General features: G+C 38.4%; 1 protein-coding gene across 1 annotated transcript in view; it reads right to left on the reverse strand.

Moving 5' to 3' along the window:
• NMU (neuromedin U) overlaps nucleotides 1-16,976 on the reverse strand; it is a 239,055-nt gene that overhangs the window by 16,563 nt on the left and 205,516 nt on the right. Inside the window, exons 8-9 of the mRNA XM_033857063.2 lie at nucleotides 11,728-11,786; nucleotides 2,999-3,046 (exon numbers count right to left, since the gene is read on the reverse strand). Of these exons, the coding sequence (XP_033712954.1) occupies nucleotides 2,999-3,046; nucleotides 11,728-11,786 (107 nt within the window). The remainder of the gene's footprint in view (nucleotides 1-2,998; nucleotides 3,047-11,727; nucleotides 11,787-16,976) is intronic.

Below are 16,976 nucleotides of genomic sequence, written 5' to 3' on the forward strand. Positions count from 1 at the left end.
CTTGGAAGGATTACGCGTAGGTAAAGCTCTTAGCACAGTGCCACATACAGAGCAATTAGTTAACAATAGTAGCGCTGAAAAATGTGTGACCTGTAAAGCTTGATTTAACAACTGCAGTTACTGCTAATTCAGAAGACGTGTCATAAAGGATTGCTCAGGGCCAGCAAGATCCTCACCCTTTGAACAACAGCACATGTTTAACAGGATTGGCTATAGTTTAGGGATACAGTTGGAGTCATGAAACAGCGTCTCTGAGCATCCCACCTAGCATGTCAAAGGCCTGCTTTGTTCTCTTCTATTTGTTTGCCTGCCCAATGCAAATTGTTGGGATATTTATTAATAGTATTAAATGGCTCATATTTAAGTAGTATTTCAATAAATTATCAAACATTTTCATATACATAATCCACACTTTGTCTTTAAAACACAGCTTGACATATACAGGATGGGAACTGTTATTCTCACATATAAAGCAAGTGAGATTCTAAGAGACTGTCACTTGCCCAATACTACACACGGCTAGGTCGTCTGATCTACAGGTATCCCTGTGTTGCACTGGTATTGACTGTTAAGCCTACGGTTGGGAGTTGGATGAGAGAAAAAGTAGAGCGTGAACACTGATACATCTTTTCTCACTTTTTCCCTTCAGGACTGGGTATGCAGCTCACCCCCAGAAAAATCTAGAAATAAATCCCTGAAACTTCCTCTTATGGCCCATCTAGAAATGCTGAAAAAATACAAAATAATTTTTTTTAAAAATCTAGTGATACCACGTGTCTCTTAACTTAAGAATAAATTTAGTGATATGAGTGTCTCCTTAGAAAACAGCTTCTAAGCCAGCTGAGGCTTGGCAACAAGACTGAAGTTTGACAGAAAAAGTTTCAAAACAAATTGCATTTTCTCCAGCAGCTTTTTACATGAAGCCATTATTCACTGAGCTACAACTATTCTTTAAGGATTTTTCTCATATGAGATTTTTAATATTTTATTTTTTATTTGTGGAACTTTTAAAGAGCCTTTATTTTCTATTTGGTAAAAATGTTTTGAAGAAATATTCAGATAATCACATACATAATATAATAATAGTTAACAGGAAATTAACGATTTTTAAAAAATGGTATCAGTTAGTGTAAAAGGTTTCATAGTAAATTTACAAAGCTCTCCTCAAAAGGTACAGCCTCCAAATCCAATAAAAGCTTAGTTTACCTTGATGGTGTTTAGATGAGTGCTTTAAAATTCATCCTTTTAATTTTGAAGACATAAAAGTGATTCTGAGGGTGTTCCTGAATTTCCAATGTAATGCAAAAGCTTGTGTGCTGATTAATATCCACCACATGTTATATATCCGTCAATGCTCCTCAAGCAATTTGAAATATCATTCATAAATGTTGTCTATTATGATTCTGGTCTTGCTTTATCACTTAATGCCTCTAACTTGCTGCAAGTGATCCTCTGCAGGCTGAGGAACCGGTCGAGGCAGGAGAAGGGCTGCTTCTCCACACTGGCCAGGATGACATTCTGGAAGGACTACGTGAAGGACAGGCATCGCGCCCTGGCCAGACCATGTAGGGGTTCGCCCCAGCCACACAGCTGACTGTGTTGAGAGGGTTGAGCCAAGAGCCTCTGCTGAGCCCTCTCCTCTGTTCAGGAGGCTTAGTGATGCTGATTAAGAAAGTTAAGACACCAAGCCTAACACTGCTACACCTGCACTCAGAGACAGAGCTGCAGACAGAGGGAGCAGTGTCCAGTAGAGACGTGTAAGAAGGACACACTTGTTTCCCACTGCTCGTGTTTCTGAGACTGCTGGGACCTGGGACCCTTTGCTGCAGTGCTGCAAGGCGGGAACCTGGACAGACCTCTCCTTGACCAACAAAATAGAAAGAAACCATGTGGGACTAAAAATAACTGAGTGTATGCACAGTTGGGGCAAATTATGAACAAAAAGATACAAACAGACCAAAAAACCTTACTGCCACTTCTGAAGAGCTGGGGGCCAAAAACAGGGTGTGGGGAGCAAAAGCAGGGTACAGAGCGTGCCCCCTGCACTCAACACCACCAGAGGAGTGGGCCAAACACTTACGCCAGTCCTCCAGCCTGACCGCTGGACACACCCCTACCCTCACCTCATATAAGGACCTAGCTCGCCCCCCTCGGAGAGTGAGCAAGGGCACCTGTTACTCATTCTAGCTCCCCCTGCTGCAGCAGGGGCCCCAGTAAAGCTTTGCCTGAATTTCTTGTCTGGCCTCTAGTCAATTTCTATTGATTAGGGAAGGCCAAGCACACTGGTCTGTATCATTTCCAGGTACAGAAGCTAGACCACCACTCCTCTCTCCCCAGTCCTCTTAACTCTTTCCCGTGGGAAAAGGAGTGAGTTACCTGACAGATGATTCAGAGGAGGAAATCGGGCACGCTCTGTTGAGCTCTTTCCTCTTAGAGAGCCAGCTCCCTGGCCAGTTGTTCTTGCCTGACTGCTGCCCCGTGGCAGAAAACCTGATTCTGGCAGGAGGCTTGAGTCACAGTCTAACCTCAGTTTAATTCTGGGGGTGGTTTTGGCAGACACACTTAGCAGCAGATCTAAGGCCACATTCACAAGTTGACTTTTCAGTTACAATGACATTTTGATCTCCTAAGTCTGACTCTGTAAGTTCATCTCTCCATGGGTTGCAAACTCTATTGAGGGCCAGGATATTAGTCCCCCAAGAGAGCAATGGATTCATTATTTTTAATCTAACACAGAATTTGATTTTGAAATTAGCATTTTAATTTCAAAAATATGGGTATATTATCTGCAAATCTATTTTTTTTAGAGATAAAAGCCCTAGCACTTTACACCATAAACTCAGAGCACTCATTATTACCTGCAGATGCTGTAATAATTTCTAATACGTTGACACTTTAGTAAGTCCATAAAGTAATGATGGGTCCAAAGGGAGAGATGGAGTATTTCAGCATGACACAAATGCTTACATCACTGTGAAACACCTCCATTTGGAATTACCTGAGGCAGAGGATCCATGGACAGGAAAGACGAACAAGCATCATCTATCTGTAGAAAACAAAAATGCCAGTTACATCTTGGAAACAGAGAGAAGACAGCGAAAAATGGAAAGCAGCTTTTACGAAGTCAAGTTACCTATGCAACATTAATTAAAGTTCCACGACTGTTCAGGACTCTGGATTTGGGAGGCAGGAGCCTTTTACACTATCTAAGGAAGTCCTGGAGTTGGGATTTCCCCAAGATTCACCCCCAGGCACAGGGATATACATCCTCATTAACAGTCAGTAGGGATCATCAGAGCATAAAGATGCTTCAAACATTGAAGGGAAAAACTTATGGTATTATTCAGCCTGAGAAACCTGAGTAGTGACTAAAGAATGGCCTCAAAATTAAGGAGCACCCTGCTATGTGGTTCTTTAAATCCAATCATATCTACATATAAATCTAATCACATCATCTAAATTAACATGATAATAGCATGTGTGCTAAATGACAAAGAGTGTAAGTAAAAAGTCTTACACAACATGGGCCATCTTCCCGTTCTCTACCAAGAAGCCAGCATGAGAAAATAGTTCTATTTTACAGTGAAGGTTTACTGAACTATGCTTGCCAACTAGCTGTCCTTGGCTTTTTGGGTTTTTTTTTGGCCAACTCATTTAATTTTTATTTTATATTGGGATATAGTGGATTTACAACATTATGTTAGTTTCAGGTGTACAGCAAAGTGGTTCAGTTATATATATACATATATCCATTCTTTTTCAGGTTCTTTTACCATATAGGTGATTACAGAAGACTGAGTAGAGTTCCCTGTGCTGTATAATAGGTTCTTGTTGATTATCTATTTTATATACAGAAGTGTGTATATGTTAATCCCAAACTCCTAATTTATCTTGAGGGCTTCTTTCTGTGGAGTTATTTTTTTAAATTAATTTTATTTATTTATTTTTGGCTGTGTTGGGTCTTTGTTGCTGTGTGCTGGCTTTCTCTAGTTGCGGCGAATGGGGTCTACTCTTCCTTGCGGTGTGTGGGCTTCTCATTGCGGTGGCTTCTCTTGTGGAGCATGGGCTCTATGCATATGGGTAGTTGTGGCTTGTGGGCTCTAGAACGCAGGCTCCATAGTTACGGCGCACGGGCTTAGTTGTTCCGCGGCATGTGGGATCTTTCCGGACCAGGGATTGAACCCGTGGCCCCTATATCGGCAGGTGGATTCTTAACCACTGAGCCACCAGGGAAGTCCCTCTGTGGAGTTTTGATGAGATGTTTAGGAGGCCTTGCCAAAGACCTTGTTTCCACTGTTCTGCACACACATTTGTGAAGCACTTTCTGCTGAATGTTATTACAAAGCTCTGCTGGGGGTACACCAGATCTTGGTAATGGTCTCGTGAAGGTTGAAAAAAGGATCCATTTCTTCAATTTTTGTTGCACATTTAGGGAAAAAGCCTTCAGAGAGAAAACTTGGACCCTCTAATGCTTTGATGTCCTCATAAGTAAACCTCATGGTGGGAACTCCAAGATGGTTGATGAAGTAATCGGCCTCATCTTGCATCTGTACAGAACTGATATTTGTTTCTGGGCACTCATCTCTTCTGGAACAGTTGAAATTATTTTTCTCAGCTACCAGTTGCTGAAGAGATGGTGAAGCTACAGGGTAGAGACTTGAGTTACTGCTCACAGGACTGTGGAGACTAACATAAGCCACAACATTTTTCTGCAGAACCTTCTTGAAATCCTCTCCCCATTCATATGAGCCAATATTTCCAAAAGCTGTTCCACCCCATGAACAGAAAACAATAGTGCGGTCTGGTCTCCACCCTTTCTTGACTCTTAACATCACGGCCCGAATAAAAGCTGTGATGATGGCAGTGCTGCTGGCCCATTCTTGTCCATTATAACTGTATGCGGTATGATGATGGCTGCCAACTATGATATAACGGTCTGGAGATGTCGAGCCTTTTTTTGTTTGTTTGTTTTTGTTTTTGCGGTACGCGGCCCTCTCACTGTTGTGGCCTCTCCCGTTGCGGAGCACAGGCCTCCAGATGCGCAGGCTCAGCGGCCATGGCTCACGGGCCCAGCCGCTCCGCGGCACGTGGGATCTTCCCGGACTGGGGCACGAACCCGCGTCCCCTGCCTCAGCAGGCGGACTCTCAACCACTGCGCCACCAGGGAAGCCCCGAGCCTTTTAAATATCCAACAACATTAGTAACTGTTTCAAATTTTGTGACTGTCTAAATCTGCATGCTGACAATTCTTTCCTCATTATTTGGAAGTTCTAGAGGGCTACAGGCACTGTGTGTGATTCTATCTTTCAGCGAAGAGATGAGTTTTGCAACGAGAGATGCTGAGATGGGGTGCACTAGTAGAGAGGTGAGGTTTGATCGGTTTTGTCTAAAGCTTCCATCTGCTAGTGTCGGAGGGTCTCCTGCAGAGGCTGGGGGGCGGCTGTGGCTCACCGTGGGGACAAGGACACTGGCAGCAGAAGTTTTGGGAAGTACTCCTTGGCGTGAGCCTTCCCAGAGTCCACAATGAGCCCCACCAAAGAGCCAGGTAGGCTCCCGTGCTCTGTCCTCAGCTTTTATCCTTAAAAGAAACCTTGAAAGATCTTAAACTGTAGTATGAGATTTATACTAATCATTAAAAAACTGTGCTGAGAAGTTAAGCACTAAGCTAGGTGTCTAGAGTTATCTATGGCATTTATTTCTTTGGCGGCCTTTTAAAAGGGGACTGGAAAAAATGGTACTGATTCTTGTCTGTCTGGGATGATTTAGGTTGAGTCCTATTTATGGCATGACAACTCAGGGGCCCCCTTCTAGTTTCAGAATTGTTTGTTGAATTTAATTTAATTGCCATTCTCACACTAAACTGAAGGGGGATAATCATACCCTTTAGTCGTAATTTCTCAAGCTCCTCTGGTTTCCAAGTTGAACATGAACTAATATATATAATTCTGTAATTTAGAGAATAACAAAGGTATACGGTATGATAGAAAAGCATACGTTTATGTCTCCTTTTTATGTTCACAGAACTTATCCTCTCTATATATCACAAATACTGGGAGAATTGTTTTATTCTATTTGTCCCTTGTGTCCATCCACCTGCTCCCTCTTCCATGCCATATAAACCCAGAATCATGGATACAAACACACACAGACAGTGGTAAACTTCTTGAGGGCAGGGGCTACCTAATGTGCCCAAATAAGTGTTCAATAAATATTCTTTAATTAAATTGCATTGAGTTTGTGGGGAAAAAAATAAAAAGAGAAGTCAATTGAGAAGGGAAAGCGAAAAAGATACCCTTTTAAGCTTCAAATTGTGACTAATGCTTTATGTATCACCCCCAAATGCGATTTAATTTGCTCTAGTAGGGTAGGAGGAAGTGGTCCCTCTCGAAATTGTGGTGATGTTTAGGTATCTGAAGACTTTACATGCTCAAGGGGAAAGCTGTCCACCCCCAGCCCAGGCTGCTCATTTGTATGAGGTGGCCGTGTCCAAGGACAGCGGACCCTTGAACTTCAGGGCTCACTAATCAGTGCATCAATATGGCTTGGATAAAAACATCAGAATAAGAAAAAACACCAATTAATCAAATTAGGAGATAACTGCAAAGCTTTTCAGTCTTTGTTCTCCTTTCTTTAAAAGGCATGGCTGCACTGCCCACCCACTCTCCCTTTGGGTAAGCATTTGTTCACTTCACTCAGCTTATGGCCCTAATGGTTTTAAGTGCCACTAATGCTTTTGAGAACTCTGTGGAGTCCATCGACGAACCCATTTGAAAATGGTTAGGTCTCTGTATACGGTTTGAAAAGTATGTGTTTCTAGCATCTGAATAGCCATGTAATATTTAAAACCTCCAGCAGAAAGCTTAACTATATGTTCTTAGCATCTTCTTTAAGTATCTTTTTCTATAAAAGAGCGTACAGTGCTTTTACAGCTCCATTTGAGTGTTTCCCCCAGCATTATCATCTAAAAGTTTTTTTCAAAGATTTTCCTCAGAAATATAATTTCAAGCCAAACTAAATGTTTCTGTACTCTACATTAATATCTGTTTTTAAATTATTCTTCATCTTGCTTATATTTTTCTAGCATGTATTATGATATACCAAGGCAGAGGCCCTTAAAATAGTCTTACAAATTTCTGTGCTATTTAAGACTCTTTAGTACTTGGCCCTTATCATCTGTCTTATCTTTGCCCTTATGTATTTTGTTAGGGGATGGCTTAGGTATAAAGGGTATTCTCCTCAGTTCATAGCTTTCTATCATCACTGGACTCACTTTCTTTATCCTTTTATATTTCCATTTCATACTCCTATACCATCCTCCCATAAGCAGCTCTTCTAATGTATTTGATGTGTATCCTCTGTTTATGTTCTTATAAAATCTGTACTGCTGTTTGCTGTGCACATATGGTATTTTCTTACTTTTTTTCTTTTTTTGCGGTACGCGGGCCTCTCACTGTTGTGGCCTCTCCTGTTGCGGAGCACAGGCTCCGGACGCGCTGGCTCAGCGGCCATGGCTCACGGGCCCAGCCGCTCCGTGGCATGTGGGATCTTCCCGGACCTGGGCACGAACCCGTGTCCCCTGCATCAGCAGGCAGACTCTCAACCACTGCGCCACCAGGGAAGCCCTTACTTTTCTTAACTTAACACTATACTTTAAGACCTCTCCCTGCTCCTGGATACCTCTAGTGTGTTACTCCTAACTGCCATAGAATATTTATAATGTGCACGCACTACATGTTGCCTACCTACTCCCCAGTGATGCGAGGCCGGTTCCCTCCACTCCTCCCATTACCTCCTTGTATCTGTCCTCCGCATATGGTTCTGTAGGAGAATATGTTTGGGCTACATACTCAGGAGAGGGCATGCTAGACCATGGGGATATCTAGGCGGCTTTCCAGATGGCTACACCAGTTGACACTCTCATCAGAAATGCATGGGGATTCCTACACCCTACATCCTTGCTAACGTTTGCCATTCTCTAGATTTCAATTTTTTGCCAGTCTAACGGATAGAAAGTGACAATATTTTTGTCTTAATTTTCATGTCATTGTTACTAATGGATTTGAGCATCTCTTTAGATGCTTGTTGGTCTTTAGGTTTCCTCTTTGTAAATTGTTCTATAATTTGACTATTTTTACTTTGGATTCCTGTCTTTATCCAATTAGCTAGAATTTCTTAGATATTCTAGAAACTAATTCCTTATCAGTTTTAGGCTCTGTCAATATCTTCTTTCAAAGGCTCCTACATTTTTTCAATGGAGTCCTTTGTTGAAAGAAATCTTTACTTTTTTTTTTTTTTTTTTTTTTGCTGTACACGGGCCTCTCACCGCTGCGGCCTCTCCCGTTGCGGAGCACAGGCTCCGGATGCACAGGCCCAGCGGCCATGGCCCACGGGCCCAGTAGCTCCGCAGCATGTGGGATCCTCCCAGACCGGGGCACGAACCCGCGTCCCCTGCATCGGCAGGCGGACTCTCAACCACTGTGCCAGCAGGGAAGCCCAGAAATCTTTACTTTTAATGTAATTCAAGTCATGAAGTTTTGGGCCTTATAATTTATGGTGGAAGTTTTTTATGGAAAAACTTACGGAAATTTTTTATGGAAAAACTTATTAAAATTTGTGGAAAGAAGCCTTTCCCTGTTCCTAGCTCACAAAGATGTTTTTCTAATAGAAAAGATATTTCCTATTAACTCTATAATTTTACCCTGTATGTTTAGACCTTTAATCCACCTGGAGCTCACCTTTGTATGGGGTGTTAATTTTATGTTTCTCTATACAGTGAGCCAGTTTCTCAACCCTCATTTGCCGAACAATCTGTCCTTTTGCCTCTGAATTTTAGTGTTACTTTTACTATAAGTTAAGTTTATGTGCACATGCATTTGTCTCAGGTTGTCTTAGGTTGGGTTCCCCCAGAAACAGACCTTGAGATAAGGATGTGGATATGAGTAGATCATTTGGAAGATAACCCAAAAAGCACTGGTAGAAGAGTGGAGAAGTAAAACAGGGAAGGGAAGGAATCCAATCAAGGGTATGTTATCAAGCAGGTTACCACCATTGTAACTGGGATCAATCTGCCTGGGGTACTCTGAAACACAATGCAGAATACATCTCAGAGTTATCCCACCTGAGGGGAGAGGCAGCTAAGGTATTCATCCACCAACTCTCTTGGGTCACCAACTGATGGCTATTCCTGTGGTGGGGGCATTTGGTCCCAGGCACTTCTGGTCTGTCCTGAGCATAGGTCAAACAGGCAGAGTCACAGGTTCTCGCAATTAGAAACAGTAAGTTTGGAGTGTGCTAGAATGGTGAATGACAAAGGGATATGACAGGGCACTGACCGTGTCTGCTAAACTCTCCAAGCTCTAGTCTCAGTTCCACTGGTTCATTCATCTATTCTTACGCCCTCACCATACCTTTTTTATGAGTACAGTTTCTTAGTATATCTTGAAATCTGGTAGGGCAAGTTCTGGCTCTTAGCTCTCTATATTTAAAATTCCCTTAGCCATTTGTAGACCTTTATTTTTCCACATCAATTTTAGGTTAAATTTATAAACTTTCCAGAAAGAAGTTAAGTGGAATTTTGATTGGGTTGCATTTATTTAGGTCCTTGTTACTGGACCTAAAGTTCATGTTTTGAATACAGACCTTCAAACTGAACCACAGAATATAGGAACTCTCTGGTTCAGAGCTACAAATAACAAGGGGTCTTTCCATAGGGCCTTTGCAGCCACGGACTTTTTAAATTACAAGTCATGACCCACCACCGTCCATCCCTTAGTTGATAACTTTTGTCTAGACCAGTATGATGACTCCAGACCAACATGACACAATTCACTAGTTTTTAGTGTTATTTACTGAGTTGTGCAAACTTTGCCAGTCAATTGTCCATAATACTTATTTAAAACATTAAAAAAATTTTTTGTTTTTATTTTTTATTAATTTTTATTGGAGTATGGTTGCTTTACAACCATATGGTATGTAAACCATATGGTTGCTTGTGTTAGCCTCCACTGCACAACAAAATGAATCAGCCATACACATACAGATATCCCCTCTCTTTTGGACTTCCCTCCCATTTAGGTTACCACAGTGCATTAGGTAGAGTTCCCTGTGCTATTACAGTATGTTCCCATCAGAAGTTTATTTTATACATAGTATCAATAATGTATATGTGTCAATCTCAGTCTCCCGATTCCTCCCACACCACCACTTTCCCCCTTGGTATGGACGGATAAAGAAGATGTGGTACATGTATACAATGGAATACTACTCAGCCATAAAAAGGAATGAAATTGGGTCATTTGTAGAGACGTGGTTGGACCTATAAAGTGTCATACAGAGTGAAGGAAGTCAGAAGAAGAAAAGCAAATATCGTATAAAACATTTTTTAAATCTCTCTTTTTCTTGGTGATCTACCCTTTTTCAGTGTATGTCTTTTTTTATCTTTATCTTCTCCTCTGCCTTTTTAAATCAGTACTGCCAGTGCTTATTAACATTTTGAAAGAACAAACATATGATTTTGTTAATATTGTGGAGTTTTTCTCTCCTCTCTCTTTTTAATATTTATTTCTGCCCGTATTTTTATTATTTACTTCATTCCTGTTTCTTTGAATTTTCTCTGATGTTCTTCTCTCCCACATTTTTCAGTTGAATGCTACGCATATTTGTTTTTAAATTTTCTTTTTTCCTGATAAATATATATGAAGTTAAAATTTCTTTCTAGCTACTGTTTTAGTTGTAGCATACAAATTTTGACTCATAATATTTTTATGTCATTCTTTTTCAGTCTAGGGCTATTTACCGAAATTCCACTTATTTTCCTAACAGATGGGATATTTAAGTTATACTTTTGTTAATAGCTTCTAACTTTATTGCATTATGATTGCAAAACATTTAAAATGGATCCTAAGTGATGAAAACTTTCTTTGTCTTCTAAGACATGGTCTGTTTTTTTAAAATGCCCCAATTATTCTCAAAAAGAATGTTCATACTGTTTAGTACAGGTTTTTAAAAATATTTCTAATAGTTCAAATTCAAATTTATTAATTGTACTGTTGGGTCTTTGACATATCTACTTGTGTGCTATTTGCTTTAACTATCAGTTTTGAGAGAGGAATATTAAAATATCCAACTACAAATGTTCATTTATCTATTTTCCCCTGAATTTCTATAAGCTGTTAAATAAATTTTGAGATTGTTCTGTTAATATATATTAGTGATGGCTGTACCTTTTTGCTCTATTGTTCTTTTACCAGCATATAAGATCCTGCTTTGTCTGTTAAAATGGTTTGTGTATTTGAATTCTATTTTATCAGATATTAAGACTGCTACTCCAATTTTCTTGCAGTTTATATTTGCTTGGTATGTCATTTTCCATTCTTAGCCATTTTTTGTTTTCTGCTTTCAGTGTGACTCCTACAGAGATCATATTACTAAATCTGTTTTTAAAATCCAGCCTGAGAATCTCTTTTAAGGGGTGTAGTTTAGCACATTCGTATTTATTATAATTACTCTATTGTTAGGACATATTTCTGCCACCTTAATTTACCACTTACTGTATTTTTGGTTTCTTCTTCATCTTTCCTTCTTTCACTTGATAAAGAGAATAATTCTGAATTCAGAATGTCAGTAAAATCACAGTTGTCCCAAAGCTCAATTACATTATTTCACTTCACCATGATAATTTTAAAAAGGGTAAAGTTTCCACTAGTTTGCGTAAGGATAATTCTTTACCTCATTCCACAACTGTAATTCTTGTTCCAGCTGTAATCCTTGAGGCAATATTGGAGCACCTAAAAATAAAGTTTTGGATGATAAAGTTTTGATTTACTTTTGGATGATATTTCTCATTTTTCACTGTACATCACCACCCTCCTATTTCAACTAGATATTTCAACATCTGACTTAGTATAAAGAGACATAATTATTAAATAAACCTTAAAACATTACAAAGACATTACTCTCAAGAGTGAATTTCTTATATATCTACACAAAAACTTGTACATGAATGCACATAGCAGCATAATTCATAATAAGCTCAAAGCAGAAACAATGCAGATGTCCATCACCTGGTAAATAGATAAACAAAATGTAGTACATCCACACAATAGAAAATTGTTGGCAATAAAAAGGAATGAACTACTGATATATGCTTCAACAGAGACGAATCGCAAACACATCATGCTAAATCAAACAAGCCAGATGCAAAGGATCAAATACTGTATGAATCCATGCATATGGAATGTCCAGAGAAGGCAAACCTATAGTGATAGAAAGACGAGTGGTTGCTTGGGGCTGATGGTAGGAATGCGGACTGACTGCAAATGGACATAACAGATCTTTGGGGGGTGATGGAAAATTGTATTGTTGTGATAGCTGCACAAATTTTTTTTTTTTTTTGGTGGAGATGAAACAATACTTTATTTGTTAAGGAGGAGTAAAAGTACAAAAAGGCTTATACGACAGAACATAAAAAAGTGAGAAATCCATTGTACTTAATTCAGAACGCTTGAAGAATCATCTATGCCACTATGTATGAATAATGCAGGGGCAGAAATTTATTACAGACACATATATTTTGGTTTGGATTTAGTGCTGGACCTTGTTTGACTTAAATCTTGTAAAGAATGATATTCAACTAACTGAAATAACATTTTTCAAGTAAGACAATGCCTCCAGGGTATTGCCAGTGTGATCCTGAAACAGAATTTGGATGATGAAGTATCAGATAAAATTTATGTAAATGGCATGATGTTGTAGCACTTTAACTATGATGAGTGAGGATCTTTTTTTTCTTCTGCTTTTTTTCTTCCCAGTTTTACGAAGATGTAATTGACATACAGCACTGAATAAGTTTAAGGTATACAGCATAATGATTTGACTTACAGATATTGTGAAATGATTATCACAATAAATTTAGTTAATATCCATCACCTCATATAGATACCAAAAAAAAAAAAAATGTTTTTTTCCTTGTGATAAGAACTCTCAGAATATACTGTCTTAACATTCAAATATACCACAGAGCAGTGTTCACTACAGTCATCATGTTGTATGTTACATCCCTAGTACTTACTCGTCTTATAACTGGAAGTTTGTACCTTTTGAGCACCTTCATCCAAACTTATCTTACCATAAATCACAAATTAATTTAAATTAAAAGACAAATGAAAACTTCCAAAATGTATGAAACATATTTAATAAAATGTGATGGTAAATATCCTTATAATATAGAACTCTTTCAAATCAATACAGAAAAGAAAACATTAATAGGCAAATGACTGCCCAACTCCTTAAGTCTACTTAAAAATCACTGAGTTGCAACATAATAAAGGCCATGTATGACAAACCCACAGCCAACATCATTCTCAATGGTGAAAAACTAAAACCATTTCCACTAGGAACAGGAATAAGACAAGGTTGCCCACTCTCACCACTGTTATTCAACATAGGTTTGGAAGTTTTAGCCACAGCAATCAGAGAAGAAAAAGAAATAAAAGGAATCCAAATCAGAAAAGAAGTAAAGCTGTCACTGTTTGCAGATGACATGGTACTATACATAGAGAATCCTAAAGATGCCACCAGAAAACTACTAGAGCTAATCAATGAATTTGGTAAAGTAGCAGGATACAAAATTAAGGCACAGAAATCTCTTGCATTCCTATACACTAATGATGAAAAATCTGAAAGAGAAATTAAGGAAACACTCCCATTTACCACTGCAACAAAAAGAATAAAATACCTAGGCTAAGGAGACAAAAGACCTGTATGCAGAAAACTATAAGACACTGATGAAAGAAATTAAAGATGATACCAACAGGTGGAGAGATATACCATGTTCTTGGATTGGAAGAATCAACATTGTGAAAATGACTCTACTACCCAAAGCAATCTACAGATTCAATGCAATCTCTATGAAACTACCACTGGCATTTTTCACAGAACTAGAACAAAAAATTTCACAATTTGTATGGAAACACAAAAGACCCCGAATAGCTAAAGCAATCTTGAGAAACAAAAACGGAGCTGGAAGAATCAGGCTCCCTGACTTCAGACTATACTACAAAGCTACAGTAATCAAGACAGTATGATACTGGCACAAAAATAGAAATATAGATTAATGGAATAGGCTAGAAAGCCCAGAGATAAACCCATGCATCTATGGTCACCTTATCTTTGATAAAGGAGGCAAGAATATACAATGGAGAAAAGACAGTCTCTTCAATAAGTGGTGCTGGGAAACCTGGACAGCTACATGTAAAAGAATGAAATTAGAACACTCTCTAACACTATACACAGAAATAAACTCAAAATGGATTAAAGACCTAAATGTAAGGCCAGACACTATCAAACTCTTAGAGGAAAACATAGGCAAAACACTCTTTGACATAAATCACAGCAAGATCTTTTTTGATCCACCTGCTAGAGTAATGGAAATAAAAACAAAAATAAACAAATGGCACCTAATGAAACTTAAAAGCTTTTGCACAGCAAAGGAAACCATAAACAAGACGAAAAGACAACCCTAAGCATGGGAGAAAATATTTGCAAAGGAATCAACGGGCAAAAGATTAATCTCCAAAATATATAAACAGCTCATGCAGCTCAATATTAAAAAAACAAACAACAACTCAATATTAAAAAAACAAACAATATTAAAAAAACAAAAATGGGCAGAAGACCTAAATAGACATTTCTCCAAAGAAGACATACAGATGGCCAAGAAGCACATGAAAAGCTGCTCAACATCACGAATTATTAGAGAAATGCAAATCAAAACTACAATGAGGTATCACCTCACACCAGTTAGAATGGGCTTCATCAGAAAATCTACAAACAACAAATGCAGGAGAGGGTGTGGAGAAAAGGGAACCCTCTTGCACTGCTGGTGGGAATGTAAACTGATACAGCCACTACGGAGAACAGTATGGAGGTTCCTTAAAAAACTAAAAATAGAATTACCATACGACCCAGCAATCCCACTACTGGGCATATACCCTGAGAAAACTGTAATTCAAAAAGACACATGCACCCCAATGTTCATTGCAGCACTATTTACAATAGCCAGGTCATGGAAGCAACCTAAATGCCCATCGACAGATGAATGGATAAAGAGGAGGTGGTACATATATACAATGGAATATTACTCAGCCATAGAAAGGAACAAAATTGGGTCATTTGTTGAGATGTGGATGGATCTAGAGACTGTCATACAGAGTGAAGTAAGTCAGAAAGAGAAAAACAAATATCGTATATTAACACATATATGTGGAACGTAGAAAATGGTACAGATGAACTGGCTTTCAAGGCAGAAATAAAGACACAGATGTAGAGAATAAACGTATGGACACCAAGAAGGGAAAGCAGCGGGGGGTGTGGTGGTGGTGGTGGGATGAATTGGGCGATTGGGATTGACATGTACACACTGATGTGTATAAAATTGATAACTAATAAGAACCTGCTGTATAAAAAAAGAGAAAACCTGTTTATTAGGTTTATAGACATGTGTGCAATTAAAAAAAAAAAAACACTACTGTTACCTTGAAAAAAAAAAGTGACCAACTCAATGAAACCTTGTGAATACAATGTTAAAAAGTATAACTATGGGGCTCCCTGGTGGCGCAGTGGTTGAGAGTCCGCCTGCCGATGCAGGGGACACGGGTTCGTGCCCCGGTCCGGGAAGATCCCACATGCCGCGGAGCGGCTGGGCCCGTGAGCCATGGCCGCTGAGCCTGCGTGTCCGGAGCTTGTGCTCCGCAACGGGAGAGGCTACAACAGTGAGAGGCCCGCGTACTGCAAAAAAAAGAAAAAGTATAACTGTGAATCATAAAATTTAAATTTAGTATGAAAAGATAAGAACGGAAAATTATATTGAAGCTATGTGGAACTATGTTTATAGACAACAGGAAGAGAAAATAAAAATGTAAATATTGCTTGATAGGATAATGAGATTAGAGGTGGTCTTTTAAATTTTTCATTGTTATGCTAATATAATATCTTTATAAAAACTAAAAATCGTCCAACAACACATTTTTTAAAAATTGTGGTAAAATACACAAAACAGAAAATTTATCATTTTAACCATTTTAAAGTGCACAGTTCAGTGATATTAAGTCAAAAAATTTTTAAAACTTTCAGATGGCACCTGAATAAAAGATGTGTTGTCCATTGGTGATTTTAACGTATCTGGAATAGAACTAAAGTCACCACAAAACTTTTTCTGGGAAATTGGCAGATCATAAACATAAAAAATTTATTTTGCTTTATATTAAACCTTATTGTTTTACTGCTTCAAAATTCAAATTTACTCACAAGAAAGAGTCAGTTTCATATTAGATTTGGTTTCACAAATGCTGCTCCTGCTATTCATTCTTATCACCAGGAAAAAAAGACTATTTGTGACTAATGATAATATGCTCCAGAAAATAAAGAGCTAAGGTCTCTTAGAAACAATACAAACGTTATCAGTAGAAGTAAATTATAGCAAATTTATATATTCAGGAGAATGTGAAACTTATACCACTGATTGTTAAAGGGTTTTAAAAGCTTTTTATTACATTTGGTAACAAAATTATAGGCTTAGTTGTAAAATCCAGGGTTAACTAACATTGGGAAAATTATACATTACAGTAAACATTTAGAAAATGTTTTTCTAAAATGTTCAATCTAGGTCAATAAAATTGTCTGTAGAAGTAAAAATAATAATAAAATAAAATGTATCATGTCCTTTAACCTTCATACCAACCTTTTAAGTTAGCTATTCTACTTATTCCCATTTTAAGATGAGGAAATTGAAGGAAGGAAAGATTTAAGTAATTTGTCTCAGGTCACCAAAATATACACATGGCAGAAGCAGATTTCAAACCAGACTCCAAATCCTGACAGATTTTTTTTTCTAATTCTACCACTTTTCAGATGTCTTGCCTTGAGTGCACAAAAATTTGCGCTAGTATTTAATCTATGTTCTAATAATAGTAATAGTA

The sequence above is a fragment of the Tursiops truncatus genome, chromosome 5, assembly GCF_011762595.2.
Source record: "Tursiops truncatus isolate mTurTru1 chromosome 5, mTurTru1.mat.Y, whole genome shotgun sequence".
Classification (NCBI taxonomy): Eukaryota; Metazoa; Chordata; class Mammalia; order Artiodactyla; family Delphinidae; genus Tursiops; species Tursiops truncatus.